The 18198-nt window shown below is 55.9% G+C and overlaps 1 protein-coding gene across 2 annotated transcripts in view; it reads right to left on the reverse strand.

The window, feature by feature from the left end:
- Positions 1–18198, reverse strand: part of PDGFRB (platelet derived growth factor receptor beta) — a 32728-nt gene that overhangs the window by 12658 nt on the left and 1872 nt on the right. The window contains exons 1-11 of one of the 2 annotated variants that reach the window (XM_063168836.1): positions 6862–7058; positions 6693–6769; positions 5406–5702; positions 4707–4976; positions 3930–4057; positions 3448–3622; positions 2674–2866; positions 2362–2477; positions 1733–1859; positions 1363–1574; positions 108–202 (exon numbers count right to left, since the gene is read on the reverse strand). In XM_063168836.1, the coding sequence (XP_063024906.1) occupies positions 108–202; positions 1363–1574; positions 1733–1859; positions 2362–2477; positions 2674–2866; positions 3448–3622; positions 3930–4057; positions 4707–4976; positions 5406–5702; positions 6693–6741 (1662 nt within the window). In that variant the 5' untranslated portion in view covers positions 6742–6769; positions 6862–7058. Of the gene's footprint in view, positions 1–107; positions 203–1362; positions 1575–1732; positions 1860–2361; positions 2478–2673; positions 2867–3447; positions 3623–3929; positions 4058–4706; positions 4977–5405; positions 5703–6692; positions 6770–6861; positions 7059–18198 lie in introns of those variants that run through there. The other variant, XM_063168835.1, reaches the window with a different exon arrangement.

Consider the following 18198-nt stretch of genomic DNA (forward strand, 5'->3'; position numbering starts at 1 on the left):
GAACTGATGGAGGCCCATAGATCCTGGTGAGCTGGGACATCATCAGGCCCAGCCACCCCAACCCTGGGGTACCACTGTGTCAGCCTGGGAACACTCTCCTCTCTTACCTTCTGCCACAGCACGATCAGGATGATCAGAGAGATCACAGTGAGGACCAGCAGGGCCAGGATGACAGAAATGATGACCACCTTGAACGGCAAGGCTACAAAGAGAACAGGGACAGCAGTCAGACCCTTCCACTCCTGCATGGCCTGAGCAGACAGGCAAAGGAGGGGAGAGGAGTGCAGAGAGGTCCCCACACATTCCTCCCCCAGACATTGACCCTGAGCTGTTCTCTGGGTAGGGACAGTCTCCTCCTGGGCACACTTTCCCAGCACCTGCAGCCCCCAGGGATGATGGGGTGATGATGCCTTCTGCCTCAGGAGAGGTATGGCCATGGGAGCGTGAAAAGATCTAGAGGGGCTGTTTTGCTTGGGGGAGAGCTGTCAGCCATGGGCCTGGGCTGAGACCATCCTTCCTCATATTTGGGATGTTCAAGTCCGTGGCACCATCTAGTGACCTGTGGGCTAACAACAAGGCACTGGGGACCTGCTCAGGCACTCCTGTCCTGCCTCCCTGGAGAGATGACCCTGCCAGTAGGGGGAAGAGCATATCCATGGCCATTGGACATAAGGGCTCCACACTCCCACTGGAACAATCTTTTCTGTTCAACCCAAAGGAAGCTTCATTTGGGGCAGAAGCACCCGGGTTTCCAGGCTGGCGGCACAGAAAGGTCTGTCTCCCCACTACTGGCCCAAAACTCACACAGAATCACAGAATCACAGAAATTCTAGGTTGGAAGAGACCTTTAAGATCATCGAGTCCAACCCATGTTCTAACACCTCAACTAGATCATGGCACCAAGTGCCACATCCAGTCTTTTTTTAAACTCTTTGAGAGATGGTGACTCTACCACCTCCCTTGGTAGATGATTCCAGTATTTGACCACTCTTTCTGTAAAATACTTCCTCCTTAATTCTAGCCTGTATCTCTCTTGGCGCAGCTTGAGACTGTGTCCTCTTGTTCTGTCTGTTGTTGCCCGGAGAAAGAGACTGACCCCCAGCTCACCACAGCCACCCTTCAGGAAGTTGAAGAGAGTGATAAGGTCACCCCTGAGTCTCCTTTCCTCCAGGCTGAACAACCCCAGCTCCCTCAGTCGTTCTTCATACGGCTTGTGTTCCAAGCCCCTCACCAGCCTCGTTGCTCTCCTTTGGACACTCTCAAGCATCTCAACGTCCCTCCCAAAGTGAGGGGCCCAGAACTGGACGCAATACTCCAGGTGAGGCCTCACCAGTGCTGAGTACAACTCATCTCAGCCCTCACCGTGTGGCACCAGAGTGATGTCCTGGGAGCTGGTGCCCAGGAAGTTGTGCACGGTGCACCTGAGGAGCAGGGGCTCGTGCACCCTGTGCAGCTGCAGGGTGCTGTTGACGCGGTAGAGCTGCCGCTCGGCGTGGTACGAGGCGTTGGTCTGCACGCCCAGCTCGGCCGACTCGTTCCCCAGCAGCCGCGTGGGCTGGCCCGTGGTGCTGCACCTGCTCCAGAGAGGACAAAGGCACCTGAGAGCCAGCAGGCACCACACACCACCAGGGGATGCCCAGGTGAGCGTGCCAGCAGAATGCAATTAAATAACAGCCTGCTATTCTAACAAATAAAAGTGTGGCTGTTCTCATGGCCTCCATCCCTCACTCACCATTTGATGTCGCTGCAAGTAGACCAGCTGATCTCTGGCTGGGGCATGCCTTCAGCAGAGCATGTTACAGTCTGCTCCCCACTGCTGGCACTGCTGTTCTCCTTGAGCTCCACCACTTTAGCTGGCACTGAAACCAAAAGACAGTGGTGGGAATTAACCCTCCTTCCTTACTGCAGGATGGAAGGGGAACATGATTCCTCTGGGGAATGTGAGTCTACTGTATCCCTGCCATAGCCTAGGGATGAGGTGGGACTCATCACATCCATTGTGGTTTATTTTTGAAAGGGAACAGCAAAAAGAGTAAGGTTTGAGGGGGTTATGAAGGAGATCTGCCCCCACACAGCCTGACTGGAGAGCAGGGTGAGCATGGGGGAAAGCCCAGGACATCACAGCTGTAAAGTCATCTCTACATCTACTACCTTGGGCCAAGCTGATGGTGTCTGTGCTGCCTCCCTGTCTCCCTTGCTCTGAGGCTAAGGCTTGAACACTCTTTCTTTTAGCAAGACCACTCTGGAGCTGCAGCCACAGGAGTAAGGGCTTTGTTCTGAGGGTTCTGCAGCAAAGGATGGTGCCACCCCTTGAGGCTGCTCCCGTTCTCTTCAGCCATGTGTGTGCATGCCCATCCTCACCATTTATCTGCAGATGGAAGGAGATCTCCTGCTCATCATCCTCATTGGAAGCCCGAATGGTGTAAAATCCTCCTTCTTCCTGCTTCACCCGCACCAGCACCAGAGCTGTCTGGTACCTGGGGAGACACAGCCCCAGAGTGATGGCTGTGGGAAGGTACCCGGGGACTGGTAATGCTCCCACCCACCTAAGGAGTGCCCAAAATCCATTCACAGAAAGCTATTCAATCACCAAGTGTGCCCAACCAGCATTTTGGAGATTCCTTTGTGAATTACCCAATCTCTGCACCCTGGTGAGGAATGATGGGCCCGTACCTGGTTTCTGACAGGTTCCTGCTGGTGATGGTGAACTCGCTGCTGCTCTCCATGGTCAGCGTCTTGTTGTTCTTCAGCCACACAATGCTGGGTTGGGGATAAGCTTCCACTTCCACCTGGATAGTGTGGCTCTTGTGGACCTCAGCATACACCGTGCTGGGCAGGTGGGTGTGGAACTGCACAAAGCCACGCTCTGAGGCAAGAGGAAGAGGGTGGTCAGAAAGGGGAACAGCCCCCTCCCTGGCCCTTTGGATAAACATGAATCTGGAACAAAACTCTCTGAACACCCAGAAGTGGTGGGGCAGCTCCAGATCCATCCCTCAACACTTCAGGCTTGTGTCTGAGGGGATGTGGATGCAGAGCCACACTGGAGCAGAGGAGCTCTTAGGGCAGAAGCATGTGGCTGTTATCTTGTGGAGATAATGGAGATGGGGCAGTTTCCCTCAAACTAGATGAAAGAGGGTCAGATGCAGATGGAAGACAACATATCTTAACATCACCCTGGCACTGCACAGTGCAGAGGAGCTCTTACCAATACCCTCAAGAGTCCTAAACGATCACAAAAGCCATGAAGGGAAATTTGGGATGTTTTGAAGCCAAGAAGCGGGCAGGGGTGACATGGGGTGAGGTTTGGCTTGTTGTCATGGTTACTTTGAGCAGAAGTGAGGAGGGGATAAAGCTGGAGGCTGTGAGAGAGGAGTGGGGTCACTCTGGGACATCCTGCCTGGACGCCCACACGGTTTGGTGGCTCTGGGTGTGTGGGCAGCAACGCACCAATCACTTGGACAGTGATGTCCTTCCTGTCTGTCTTCTCATGGTAGCCCTCAGAGACATTGCAGACATAGGTCCCACTGTCCTCCAGCTCTGCATTCTGGATGATGAGGATGGAGCGGATCTCATGAGTGGATCCAGGCAGAAAGTCAGTCACTGGCTCCACAGCCTTCCCTGCCTGCAAAATGGGGACAGGACACGTGGTATGAGGAGCCAAAACCATGTTTGGCCACTGGGCTCACAGGGAGGGGGGATAAAGTGGTAGAGGACCCCAGTCTGGCTGCCACAGGACAGGGAACACACACCAGTGAGAGACCCCTGAGACAGACAGTCTTAACCCAAGCATATCCCCATCAAACCTCCCTGTGTGGCAGCAGCAGCAGCATCCCATAACTTCTGCCATGGGATATCACTGAGTGATTGCCATGGCACATGTGGGTGAAGGCTGGAGCTGCTGCCCGAGCCTGTGGGTGTGGAGCACTCACCTGCTTGCGGGGATAGTCCCAGTTGAAGTTGACCAGCTCGTTGCCGCTCACGGTGCACATGACGGTGACGTTTTCCCCCTGGCGCACCATGGTCTGCACTGCACTGATGGACACGTTCACAGATGACACTGTGGGAGAGGTGGAAGAGAGGAAGGAATTATGGAGGGATAAGTGTATTGTAAAAGCAGGACCCCCAAAGAAGGAAATTACTGTCATCTGATTCCATGGCTTTAGAATGCTGAACGCTCACTTCATTAAAACTATATTATATTACATTATACTATCCTGTAACTATACTACATCATACTTACTTCTAACTACCACTGAAAACTCAAGACTGTCAGCCAACAGACCTAACACCCACACGTGGATCCAATTGATCAATGAATCAAAACACCAGAATCCAATCAAGCAATCACCTTGGGTAAACAATTTTCCAACAGATTCCACATATTCAAAAACACAGGAGCAGCAAATGAGAGAAGAATTGTTTTGATCATTCTTTTCTCTGCTTCTCTCCATTCAGAGGGCATGTGAATACCACATAAGTGGGCACCCAGTCCATTTACCCCGGGTGGACTGGTCCACTGAGAACTGTCTTCCCTGAGGGAGTGAGCTGGCTTGTAGGCAAAACCCATTCTCTAATACAGAACTAAATACAGCCTCCAAATTGATCATCACTGAGAAGACAGGGAGAGAACTTGGGTGTCTCCTGCCACTGGCCTGAAGAAACAGCCACAGCAGGTGCACAAGTGTGCTAAGACAATGTCAGCTCACCCTGGATCCTGTAGACATAGAAAGTGTCTGAATCCACCTCCTGGTCATCCACAAATGTCCGGCAGAAATAGGTTTTATCCTCAAAGAAGCCTTTAAATCCCTGTTGTGGATCATATGTAGCTGGGATGGGGTTCTCCACCTTCTTCTCATAGAGGGTGACCTGCATCTGTGGGTTGGTCACACGGCATGGGATGACAGCCTCTGTGTAGCCCGTGATGAAGATGAAGACCTCTTCAGAGGTGACTGCAGGGAGGAAAACCAGGGAGGGATCTGTGGGAGAGAGGGAACTCTGGTTAGAGAATGCTGTTTGGAAGCTTAACCAGGGCTGTTTTGTGCTCCTCCAGGAGTACTCCACCACAGGGCCCTGACTCCATGCCAGTGGGCTGCTTCTTCCCATCCTTCCCTGGGGAAAGTAGAGCTGTTGTGTGCTTGTCAAATGTCATCAGAGGGTGAGAGAGACCCAGCACCACTGAGCACCACTGCTCCCACACCACTTGTCCCAGCACACCACACTCTCCATGAGCTGGCACACCAGAGACATGCCACAGCCAGAGAGACCCACCATGAGGACTCTCCTGCCATTGGAGAAGGGATCTGGGGATTCCAGGTGCTTGGAGACAGAACAATAAGTCAAAGCCCTTTTTTTCCTGGTTGCTAAACCCCATGGAAACCCACAGTCAAGGACATGCTGTCCCCTACCTGGAACATAGATGTAGAGGGCTCTCCTCTCTGCTGGCTCTGGAGCCTGCTCAGGGCTGTAGGTGCAGGTGTACTCCCCGGTGTGATGGCCTGTCACGTTCCTGAGGGTGAGATTGCTGACAAACACACCGTCCCTGTGCTCCAGCGAGGCACTGAGGGGCTGCCCCTCCCGTTCCCAGAGCAGCTCTCTGTCCCCATAGCACAGGAGGGAGAAGGTGCTGTGGAGGCTGAGGACAAGCTCCGTGTCCCCGGGTTCGATGTGCAGCCTGCGGTCCCCAGACGTCACCTCCAGCAGACCTGAGAGAGAAGTGAGACCAAACTGAATTGCTCTGCAATCCACAGAGAAGCACACCTCATGGCAATGGGTTTGCTTTGCAGTGTCAGCCTTTACACTGAAAAATAACTCTCCTGGGTTTGCCTTCCCTAGTGTAATCAGCACTGACAAACCCACGGTCTCCTCAAAAATGTCCTGCCAGTCCAGACCTTGGTGGGTCACCTTCATTCCCTGTACCTCCTACAACCCCGCCTGGAGAGCAAATCAGATATGACAGGATTCAGCAGTGTTCAAAGCAGCCCATGCTGTCTGTGGCAATATTGGGTGGAGAACCCCCAAGGAGGATAGGAGGCAATTCCTTGTTCTTCTGGCTGCCTGTCCACACAGTCAGTGTCAGACACGACCAGATGAGGCTGAAACAATGACAGTTTACAAGAAAGTGAAAAAGGAATGAAAGCAAAACCTTGCAGGAAATCCTTTGGAAGCAATAGAGCAGGCAAGGTCTTCCTGTATGGTTCCCCATGTCTCTCCCAGCCTCCTTGCTTCACCATCTGCCCAGATGTCCCAATGGGGCTGTGACATACTCCCCTCTGGTGTCCCCACAGATGGGCAGGACAGCTGGGGACAGCTCCAGGGACTTGCAGGAATATGAATAGCCCAGGTGCAGCCAGGAGCCCTGGTGCCTTGCTGGGGGGCTGTTGGATATTTGGGATCTGACCAAATCCCCCCTGTGGGGTGTCCAGCTAATGTGGGTTCTCAGGTGTCTGCTAAGGAATGTCTAAGCACACCTGGCACTGCTGCCTGTGGAGAGGTCTCCTCCTCCCACCATGAAGCAGGAGGGCACCTCACATCCACCCCAGCACAGGACTGAGTCAGCCCAGGGATCTGAGCAGGGACAGATGTGCCTGGGGCACGCTGTGCACTCCAGTGCCTCCCCATGGCACTGCCCCTTCCCTCCCCTCACCCCGAGGTGAGCCCCCAGGATCACACACCCTGCCCAGCACAGCACTCACCAGTGAGGATGAGGAGGCAGAGACACGTCCTGAGAGTGGGGCACGCCATGCTGGGCCCTGGGCTTGGTGTCCGAGTCCTGTCAGGAGCAAAGTGACATGAGCACAGCACTCAGCACAGGAGGGGTCCCTCGGCTCTCCTGGGCAGGGGTCCCTGGCCTCACTTCTCCACCTCAGAAACCTTCAATCTCTCCAGTTTTCAGCCTTTCCCTCCTGGGGGAGTGGTGCTTCCCTCTCATGCTGGATCTGCAGTTTCTAAGGCTTCTCCCACTGGTAAACAGGGATTTTGCTGGAGGCTCCAGCAGTTGTGTCAACTTTTGCTCATCTCAGCTGGAAATGCCTCTCCCCCTCGGCAGAGCCCTCCCTCCCTCCCTCCCTCCCTTCCTCTGCTTTACCACTTGCCTTTTTTCCTTCGTTTTTCTTCCCTCAGTCACTGTGAGATAAAACTTGCTAGAAAACAGATCCCCTTGCAACCCTCCCACATTGTTTGCTCCTTCCAATGAAAGAAAAGAAGCCTTGTCATGGCATTTGGTTGCTGGCTGGGGTTAAACCACAACAAGCCTGAAGAAACTTCACCAAAAAACCAGTTTCTTGTATTTAACTTTTAAATACATAAATTTAACAGAATATCTATGAGGGTTTTTTAAAGTTTAAAGTTTAAAGTTCTTCTAATCAACATTTCTCAAGAAATGTTCTTTCTACAGAGCTTTTCAAGCCCTCCCTGGTGCAAAGCAGGAGCCAAAGGAGACGAGGCCAGAGCTCCCTAAGAGCAGGGGTGTCTCCTGTGCATTGGGGTGACAGATACCCCTCCCCGTGGTGCTGCAGGGGTGGGAAGGAGCATTTCTGAAAAGCAAAATGAACACACGGACAAGAGGAAGAGTAAAGGAAAAGGCTTCTCTGTGCCTGGGGGAGATGAGTTCACTGGGGAGCTCGGGGATGCTCCTGCATGGGGCTGAACCTCCCAGCTCTGCCCAGGCTGAGCTGCTGCCCTGCCACGGGCCCCCCCCAGGGCAGACCCCAGGAGAAGCCCCCTGAGATGCTGGCAGGGCTCTGGGGAGCTCTTGCCAGGCTGGAGCAGGGCTAGTGGCAACCTGGACCGGCTGAGGCAGCCCCAGGCTCTCACTGAGCTCTGCCTTGGCCCTGGAGCGGCCTCCCGGCCTGCTTGATGTTAAGGAGGAAATGGTTTTTAAATGACGTGCGCTTGTCAGATGTTTTTATTATTCTCTTGCTTTGGCTCAACAGAAGTCTGATCTACCACAAATCCTTCCAGGTCTCCAGCTTATTCAGCAGCGTCCGTCTCCCTCCTCCGGAAAAAATCCCTGTAACTCTTTCTCTCTCTTCGTTTGCCAGAGGGGATAAGAGCACTTAGGGCAAGAGATGGGGGTGGGTAGGATGAAAGGACCGAGGTGAAATTCAGGCTGTAAATGAATGTGACCTCTCTGCACCCACCCTCAGAGCACCAAGCTGCAGAAGAGTGAAGGAGGACAATCTAATCTCTGCCCCCCAAGGCACTGCCATGAGAACAATCACCTTCCTTTCCCCATTCTCCTTTACAGAGGTGTGTGATTCATCCATTATTCAATGTTCAAGGTTGTAAGGACAACTGGGATCCTCTCCTTTGACCCCTCCCTGCCTGCCTGCCCAAGCCAGGTTGCATTCACCACCCCAGCCCCCAGATACCTGCCTGTTAGCCCTAAGACCCTCCCAAGCTCATGCCCAGCTTTTATCTGCCTGTGCAGCTCCCTGGCTGTCACTGCCAGTCCTGCTGCAGCTGGGCATCCCACACAGCCAGCCAGACAGACAGACAGACAGCTTCCAACCTGCAGCAGCGATCTCTGCAGGGTCACTGACGGGCAAACCCTGCCTGCTGGAGCGGGGAGCCGGGCAGGGCTGTGTGTGCTGGGGCTGGGCTGGGCTAGCAGGGGTGATGGAGATGGGCTGGCAGGGCTGTGTGTGCTGGGGCTGGGCTAGCAGGGGTGATGGGTGCTGGGCTGGTAGAGGTGATGGAGCTGGGCTAGCAGGGGTGCTGGGCTAGCAGGGATGCTGGTCCTGGCCTAGCAGGAGTGCTGGGGTGGCAGGGGTGCTGGGCTAGCAGAGTGCTGGGCTAGCGCTGGGCTAGCAGGGGTGCTGCTGCTGCTCCTGGCCTAGCTGGGGTGTGCTGGGCTAGCAGGGGTGCTGGGCTAGCAGGGATGCTGTTCCTGGCCTAGCTGGAGTGTGCTGGGCTAGCAGGGGTGCTGCTGCAGCGAGCTCTGCGAGCCCCGTAGCCTCCGCCTGCTGCCCCTGGCCGCCTGCGCTGTGCTCAGAGCTGGTTTTAATAAAGCTGCTGCTTTTGCAGAAAGGCATTTCTCTTGGAGATGCTTCCCAAGCAGAGTGGGAGGGTGGCAGCGTCTCGCAGAGAGCGCTGACCTCTCCCTTGTTTGTGTGCTGCGGCCGGGGCAGAGGCACGCTCAGAGCCGCTGGCTGAGCTCGGTCCTGAGGGAACAGAGGGACAAGGCTGTCCCTCCCTGGCACGGGGACACGTGTGCTTGCACATGTGGGTGAGCACAGGCGTCTCACAAGGGATGCAAATGCACCCAGCTCACTGCCAGCTTTGAGAGCACTTGTTTCTCTCCTCAGTCCCAGCTTTTGTTCTTAGCAGGAACTGTGAGTGCCAGACGAGGAGGAGCAATCCCACTCAGTGGTACAGAAGCAGGCACCCAGACATTATCCCACCCAGGGACCCAAACACAGGCACCTACACAATGCTCAGTGGCCTTGGGTGACCTCCTCTCACCTCTGTGGGTTAGCAGGGTGCCACAGACTCCTCAGACTCCTACATCCTTCCCACAAGCCAGGACATGAGTATTTCCAAGCCATGGGATCCTTTGCCTTCACCCATCCAGGCACAATCACGAAGGCCAGGGAGCTCCTGCAGCAATGCCAGGTCCAGCACCTTCACTCAGCCCTGCAGCTCTGTGGCAGCCTCCCAACCTGCAGAGCCACCAAGGTGCTGTCCCAGCTCCCCATCCCCATCACCACAGAGCTCCCTCCCTGCCAGCACTGGTACAGTCCTTCCCTCTGCCCCTCTCCAGCTCCTCCATGTGAAGGCAAACCAGTCCCAGCCAGGCAGGGAAAGGAGCCTTTCTCTTGAGCCACACTGTTTATTATTCTAAAGGAGGAATTTGGCTGGGAGAGGAGACAGGAGGTCGGCTGGCTGGCGGGGCTGGCTGCAGCAGGAGCAGGGCAATGGGGTGACACAGCCCCACAGCACACGTGGCCCCACATGCCTGTGGGGTGGTTGTGTCCCCAGGGGCTCAGCTCCACCAGGGCTCAGGTCCTGGGGCCACGCTGGGGCCTGGCCAAGTGCCGTGGGGGAGGCTGGTCCCAGCAGCTGGCACGTCCCTGCTTGCCCCCAGTGAGGCCAGAGCTGGGCACTGCTGGACTGAGAGCGTCTGGGAGGGTCTGGAGTCCAAACAAGACACAGATACAGGCAACTGTCCCTGCCTGGTGACACAGACACTGCCTGTCCTTATCTCCCCTCTGTAATCACAGCAGCCTGGCAGAGCAGAGCGGAGTTTGCAGCAGAGATGAGGAGAGCTGAGCCAACCCTGGGGCTGCTGGCTTCCCCAGCTGGCAAAGGAGTGTCCCAGGGCTGGCTGAGGTCAGGCACTGCTGGAATCCTGCTTGAGCATCTCTAGCCTTGTGCTCTTGCAGGGGGGATGGAATAAAAGGGGTCACCCCAACACCCCAGAGCAGCACTGAGCATAGGCCATCAGAGCCCTGTGATCCCACAGACAGGACACAGGTGACAGGGCCAGAGCAGAGGTCAAGCAGCACGGCCAAGGCCATGGCCAGGGCCACGCCACGCCAGGACCAGATTCAAGTCTCATGATTCCCCATCCCATGACTGCACAGCTTTCCCAGAGCAGCCTGCTCCCGTTTCTCCTGCATCCCAGCTCTGATGACAGCTGAGCTTTCTCCTCTGCCTCCTCTCGCAGTCCCTCCTCAGCTCAGGGCTGGGGTGATGCCTCTGTGGCTGATGAACTGGGACAGGAATTTCTGCAGCAGGAGCAGGGCAACGCCCAGGAGTGTGGATACAAGGATCGCTGCATCCAGCCTCTGCTGGGGATGGTACCACCTGAATTTAGAGAGCCACCTCTACTGCTCCTTGCACCTCAGGGTGCCCTGCTAAGCAGCTCAAGCATCACCAGACCTTGCTGATTCATAATGTTCCCCCACTCCAGACCTCTCTCTTGCTTAAGAATGCTAGTAAGCCTAAAATGCCTTTGCTAATGCCCAAAATATGCTGTGTGGGTTCAGTCTTCACTATTCTTGGGTTACAAGGCAAGAATTTCCTCTGACTTTGCTCTGTGTGCCCTGCCATACTCTGAGCCCCCTTTTGTGTGCAGTTGCTCGCTGAGTGTCTCCCAGCACCCTGTCAGAACACACATGGCAGCCACTGCATGGCACTGCCCATCCCCAAGCATGGATCATGTAGGGCAGGGGTGTTTCCAGTCCTGTAAACATCATAAACCATGGGAGAGGATGGGTTAGGAACACCAAGGATGGGTTAGGAACACAAGGATGGGTTAGGAACACAAGGATGTTCTCCCAGTCCACTGCCCTCCTCCCAGCCCACCCAGACCACGTTTCTTGCCTCTCCACAGCCAGTGCCCTGTGCAGAACCAGTGTGTGTGTGTGGGGATCCCACAAGCACCCCCAGAGCTGAGGGAGCTGAGAACCAGCCTGCAGAGCTGGTGCACAGGCAAAGGGATGGCTCAGCACGCTGGGGAGAGGGAGAGCAGCCACAGCCACCCTGAGAGCCACCTTGGCAGGAGCTCTGCTCCCTACTGACCATTAGTCACCAGTCAGGGAATGCACTGTGTGCTGAAAATCAGGGTGCACAGCCCCCCCTCAGCAAACTCTATTTTTTCTTTCCAGGGGCAATTCCTGCATCCATTGCCCACATTGCTCTTCCCTCTGCTCTCCTTGCCCTCACTGCTGCTCCTGTGGTGCTGGGCAGGGGTGCTGGATGCTGGCCCTGCCCACGAGGGCATCTGGTCTGACTGGGAAGGAGCTCTCACACAGCTGCCAATCCTTTCCCTTCCTCTGGATTTCTATTTCTAGCCCCTTTTCTTGCAGGGCTGTGCTTCCAGGCGCTCCCACAATGCTTGATGGCCCCGCTGTCCTGCCAAACAGGCAAGGGACATCTGGTGCAAATTAGCGGGAAGTCAAATATACTTTATTTCTTCTCTGTCTAATCACATCTGAGTCATTAAGTGAGATCATGGGTGCCCATATGCAATAAAAAATTCCCTCCATGGATCCCATGATCAATACCACTCACAGCCAGGGAGCAAAGGCATTCCTGGCAGGAGGAGGGGGGACACCATGGACACCATCCCCCGCTTCTGAAGGCAAAAAGCTCCCCAAGCAAAGGCTGATGACCCCTGAAACCCAAACCCTGCTTGTCCTGCAGTGAAACTCCTTGGCTTGTCCTGTTTTCCTCTGCCACCCTCCCTCTGGCCTCTGCAACTGCTTCTTTCCCACCCTTTAATCTAAATAAAACTGAGTGGTTGTTGGCTTTTTTTTCCCCTTGGCTGGAATTGTCCGGAGTTGCAACATCTCTCCTCTGGGGTCCCTTGGCTCCCATGACACCATGTTTACTCACAGGCCAGATTATCATCACAGAGCCCTTTTTCTTTTTCCCAGCAAAAGGCTGGAATTAGGCAGGGCACACACATGGGGAGCTTGTCATCCCAAGGCCCATAAACGGCTGCTGATAAAACACAGGGGTAGGAAATCTGAAACCAGACTGAGGAGCAGCAGGGCTGGGGAGTCCCTGCATCCCACAGACCATCCCTGCCCCAGGATGAACACCTGGGGGCAAACCCCTCCTCACCTGGCCACCTGCCAGTGCCCAGCGGGCCCCAAGGCTTTCCCCAGACACTGAGACCGGGGGATGCTGAGAGCCTGGGTACATGCGGGCAGTGTGCTGGATCTGGGCGTGTTTCAGGATGGGAGAGGTGAAGTCTTGCAAGCACAGGGAGTGTCACTATGCCAAAACCCTCTGAGTGGTTTTGTGAGAGCTCCTTGGCTGTGAAGATGTGATTAAAGCCCAGCCTTGGTAGGGACTGAGCTCTCCAGGAGACAGGAGAAGCATGGGCAGATGCCACCTCTGGGGATGAGCTGAGGGATGAGCCCAGGGACACTGTGCCCACAGGAGGGGTTGGCTCTCCTGACGACCTCTGCATCAGGGAGCAGATCTGACATGACCAAAGCCCCTGCCCAGGACCCCCCAGCCTCAGTGGCATCTGGAGAACATGGCTGTGTGGTCATGAGGGTCCTGCATGCAGCAGATGCCAGCACACGAGGTGGCACACCCAGCCTCCTCCAGGGCACCCTGCCCTGACACAGGCTTTGACAGAAAGCTGAAAACGAGGACTGTGACCCTGAAGCAGGGGAGGGAGACTGCCAGGGGGGATGACAAGTCCACACTGAGCCCCAGCACAGTGATTCAGCTGCCCTGGGGTCAGCCACGTGAGGAATGGGGTGGGGAGCCCCACGGAGCCCTGTCTGACCACGGCCATCCTCCCGCTCTGAGCAAGGGGGGAACACAATGTCCACGCACAGAACCCTGCAAATCTCCAGCCACGGGCTCTCCACGACACTGTGAGGAGCCAGCACGGAGGGACGTGGGACCAGGGCGAGCCCTGCACTCTCACCCACATCCCCTCCTCTCTCCCCCTCTGCTCTAAACCCATGGGAGACGGAGGAAACGAGTGACCCATTTAGTGCAAGTTCAGAATAAAAAGAAACATCTGTTTGGAGAGGTGCCAGTGTTATAAATAATCCCCCAGCCCCAGGGATGGTATCCATGGCCCTTTCAGCTGCGCATGCTCCCCTGCTTCCGCTGTCAGAGGAAAGGCCAGACCCCGTGGGCTGCTCCCCAGGGCCTGCAAGCCTGGCCTGGACTGTGGGAAAGCCCTGGGTGAGGACCAGGCTTCACCTGGGCCTGGGCAAGGAGGGAGGGGTTGCCCCTGCCACGCGCCAGGCAATGCCCAGCTGTCCTTTGGCGCACCCCCTGCTTCTCACCCGCATCAAATCCTGCCCACTTCAGTGTCCCTGGGGCAGCCAATGTGTGCCAGGGCTGTGGTGGGGCTGGGACTGCTCTGGGGTGCTGCTGGAGGCTGGGCAGTGTTTTGGAGCACAGCCCTAAGTCTGGCATTGTGCATGTCTGGGGATGCTCTTGGGTGGGGGAGCAGCCCTGTGCAGACTCAGGGCTCACCCCTTGTAGTGCAGTGTGGCCCTTGGGAGCATTTCAGCCCTTCCCAGAGCTCTTTTCCAATATATGCTTTAAAATACCCAGCACAGGGCCGTCCATGACAATCCCATAATTTTTCTATTACTCGTGACAGCAAAGACATTTTTGGGAGAACACAGCACGCTGCTTCACAGGCATGTGAGCAATGTCAGCTATGAACATTGCTGCAGGGACCCAAACCAGGACCCACACATCTCCCTGCCTCCTCCTGGCTGCTCCAACTGGTGAGCAAAGCCTTGGGGCTGGCTGAGTGACTCAGCTCTCCTACCCCTCCACCCCCAAACTGGCACATTTAGGGGTCCCAGCTCCTGGGCATGTCAGACTGGATAGGGGCTGTTTGCTGCTTCTCCCCACCAGAGCAGAGAATGAGGGAAGCAGGGAACATGGAACCAAGATCAGGGATTATCTTGGCTTCTCATCCCTTGTCCTGGCATCCCCAGGGGCTGCCAGAAATCCCTGACTGCCTTCCCATGGTGATTGAAGGGAAGCTCTCTGCTGGTGTCTGCACAGGGAGGAGAGCAGTCCCCAGCCAGTCAGCACCTCCATCACCTGCTCACAGCCACTGACCCAGGGGGGCTGCTCTGGTGGGGCCAGGGCTGGAGCCACAGCTCCCAGCTGGCTCTAATTAACCATTAATAAGCTGTGAGGGGAGAGCAACGGAGGCAGGATGAGAAAAAGAACCATCCAAAGTCCCAGTTGGATGTAGGGGCTTTGCAAAGCCCCAGGAGCAGGCAGAGTGTTGAGGTCTTACCAGTCCAACACCCCAGCAAAGGCTGAGCAACCTGATCCTCTTGTGAGCATTTCCCTGAGATCTGTGGAGGAGGAGGAGATAATCTCCGTGGCTGCACCAGCTCCTCCCAGCTGCCTCCCAGGGACCCGAGCTAAATTGCTTTGTTCTGGGGGTTTAGGCTCTCGTGGCTGGGATTAGGCACTCACCACGTCTGTGGTCAGGGCACCCTGTGCCTGTCTGCAGGAGCTGCAGAGGAGCCTGGCACTGTGGCCAGGGTGGGAAAGGATGGAGCCAGCCAGTGCTGGGTGTGAAGGGCAGAGGCTGCTTTCAGAGGGATTTTTTGTCTGGCCTTGTTCTGGATTTCTGAGAGGGAGCAAAATGCAACTTGTGGTGCAGCTCTGGGTGCTGTGAGCTGATTCTGACCCCTCCTGCATGGGGCAGGAAGATCAGGATGGTGACACTGGCACCAGGACTGCAGAGACAGATAATCCCCTCCTGCATGCTCTGCCCAGGCAGGGTAAACCATTTTTGCCAACCTGCAGGCAGGGTTCTTTATAACTTCCCCTCTCAGTCACAAATCAGAAATCAGCTCCCCTCTGCGCCCATGCTCTGCTAACAGCCCCTACCCCCAAAACCTGACAGAACCTCCAGAGGAGAAGCTGAGGCAGGACTTGGCACCAGCAGCTGCCAGCACCCCCTGCCCTCCCCCTGAGTGCAGCTTTTAACTGGGCAGCGAGTCCTGCTCCTGAATCAGACCATATTCTCCCAAACAGCTCCCAGGCTGGAGAAGGAAACTTGGCACTGCCTGTGGGCAGAGAGGAGGGGACCCTCTCGTGGTGCCTGCAGTGCCCAGCCCCGAGCAAAGCAGTGTTTCTGTTCTGCCACCATTGACTGGCAAAGGCTGAAACCAAGGTGACTTCCAGTTTGGAAGAGGAGAATGAGCTTGCAGAGCACAGGCCTTGAAATGGTGCATTTTCTGCTGGCACTGGTTCAGACAAACCCACAAGCAAACATATTTTTTGTATAAATAAGACAGTGTGTCTCGCCAGTTAAAGCAATTCAAACATGAATGTAGCAATTTAATTGGTGCCAATTGCTGGCTCTTGGTAGCATTAAGATTTCAGTCACAGCCTCTTTCACATGGGAGCTGGGCCGGAAGGGGGAAGGCAGAGGGGCTGAGGAGCAGCACTGGCCATCCCCTGCTGCTCCAGGAGCATCACCCCTGTGCTGCCCAACCTGCCCTTCCACAGCAGGGAGAAGGGGCTGGAGAAGGTGCTCCATCTGTTTCCTGGTGCATTTCCAGGGTTTAGCAATTAGTGCAGTGCCCTGATACATCCCTGCATTCTCCAACCCCTTACTGCCCCAGCTCCTGCACCCCACGGCTTCCCACCAGCTCCATCAAATACTGGCTCTTGCTGAGCCCCAGGAAGAGTGTGAGTCAATTGCTGGATGGATAAGCAGGTGACCCTGCAGGCATGGCCTGGGGAGGATAAGTCCATCCATGGGTGCAGGACAAACACCACACACTGCCCTGCCCTGGCTCTGCTGGCATCAGCCTTTCTGTGGGAGCTCTGTGAGCTCCCTGCACAGGCTCCACACACCATGGTCCTCTGGTTCTGCAGGTTGTGGTTGCCAGGGAAGGTTGCACACACAGACCAGGGTGTGCCACAGCCTGGTGTGCACCCAGGGATGCTGGAACAGCAGGGTGTGAGGGGCATCCATCACTGCACAGCTCCTGTGACCACACAGGGGGACACTGGGCCCAAGGGACCCCCTTGCTCAGCACATGGGCCTTGCCAGCAGCCCTCTGTGTCCCTGTCACAGCTGGGGCTGCTCTGGGCTCCCCGTGGTGCTGGAACGTGCTGCCCTTCCAGGAGGAGGTGTCTGAGTGGCAGCAGAACAGGACAGAGGTGAGCTGAGCTTGGGAACCCTAATTAGGCAATGGGGGAGAGGAGGAGGAGGAGGAGGGGGAGCACGACCCCTAAACCCAGCCTCGTTATGTCCAATTTGCCTGGCGGAGCGGAAGGAGCCTCCTGGAGCTGCTCCAGCCCCTCAGGAAACAATGCCCAGCCTGGACCCTCCCCCTGCAGCTCCTCTCCAGGGGATTTCTTTCCCTTGGTTAAAGTACAAACAAACAAACTCCACGAAGGGTTCAGCTCCAATCCTGCCTTGCAGGGATAGGACAGACCCAGCCAAGCCCACATGGTCCCAGCTCCTTCCAGCTCTGGGTCAAAGGCAGCCCCAGCTGCCAGGGCTCCCCTGGGGCTCAGCACGGCCCCTCTGCTCCCTGACCTCTGCCACCATATCCCAGGAAGGGGCTTTGCTGGAGCCTGACACTGTGGGCAGCACTGCAACCCCATCACACGCTGTGGACAGCACTGCAACCCCATCCCACTTCCCATCACACACCAAGGCCAAAGGAACCCTGAGGACCAGGCAGAGAAGTCCCTGCCTGGAGCCTCTGGCAGCAGCTGGACATTTGGCCAAAGCCACATCCAGCCACCATGGTCTCTTTTTGCATGGCATCACTCCCACAGCTGGAGAGCATTTCTCAATCTCAGCTTTACTCTGGTGTTCAATGCCACAATCCTGTCTTGCTGTGCTCCTGCAGACAGGCTCAGTGCTCTCCTCTCCCTGAGGGTGTTGTTTTGAATGCCTTGGAAATCCTGTCCCAGACCCATCAAAAATGAGGCTGAAAGAGATCATGGTGTCATTGTCCTGTGCCCATTCTTCCCAGCCAGAGCTTTCCCTGACGTGTGCTTTGAGACTTGTGAGGCTGAAGGAACTCAGCCTTCTGTCTTTAAGCCTACAGATATTTCCCCTAAAAGCTCTTTTCCCTCTGTGATGACTTTTCCTGTGCATGAAGACTGTGTGTCACCTTCCCACAACACCTAGTGACCAACAACCCACCTCAACCCCTCTCCCAGTCCTTTGCAGGTTCTTCTGGACTTCTCATCATCCTCACTGCTGTCCCTGAGCCCATCCACTCCATGTCTGTCCCTGAGCCCATCCACTCCATGTCTGTCCCTGCCGAAGCACCTGGAGCTGGGGAGGAGCTGCTCCCTCCACCCTGCCTCTCTACGCTGCCTCCAGCCATGCATCTTCCAGCACATCCCTCAGGAACAGCTTGGCTTTCCTGGCACCCTGCTGCAGCCTGGTTTGTGTCCCCTACAGCCACTCTGGTTGGTTCTGGGCTCTGCTGCAGCTCCTGGGATCCTCCCACACTGCCATGCACGCCCAGCTTGGTGCTACCCCAGGGTGAGAATGTGTGCTCAGCCACCAACCAGGTGGTTCATGCAGGGATTGCACAGGACCAAGCCCAGGCCAGAGCCCTGCAGAACACACAAGATGTGCCCAGGACTGGACAATAAGCCATGGTTAACTTCTCCCAGCCTGCAGAACTGCAGCTGGCCATGCTTGCTGCACACTGACCATGGCACCCCACACTCCCAGTCCTGGGCAGGAATGCAGGAGGT

This window comes from Melospiza melodia, chromosome 14 (genome assembly GCF_035770615.1).
Source record: "Melospiza melodia melodia isolate bMelMel2 chromosome 14, bMelMel2.pri, whole genome shotgun sequence".
In the NCBI taxonomy this organism is placed as follows: Eukaryota; Metazoa; Chordata; class Aves; order Passeriformes; family Passerellidae; genus Melospiza; species Melospiza melodia.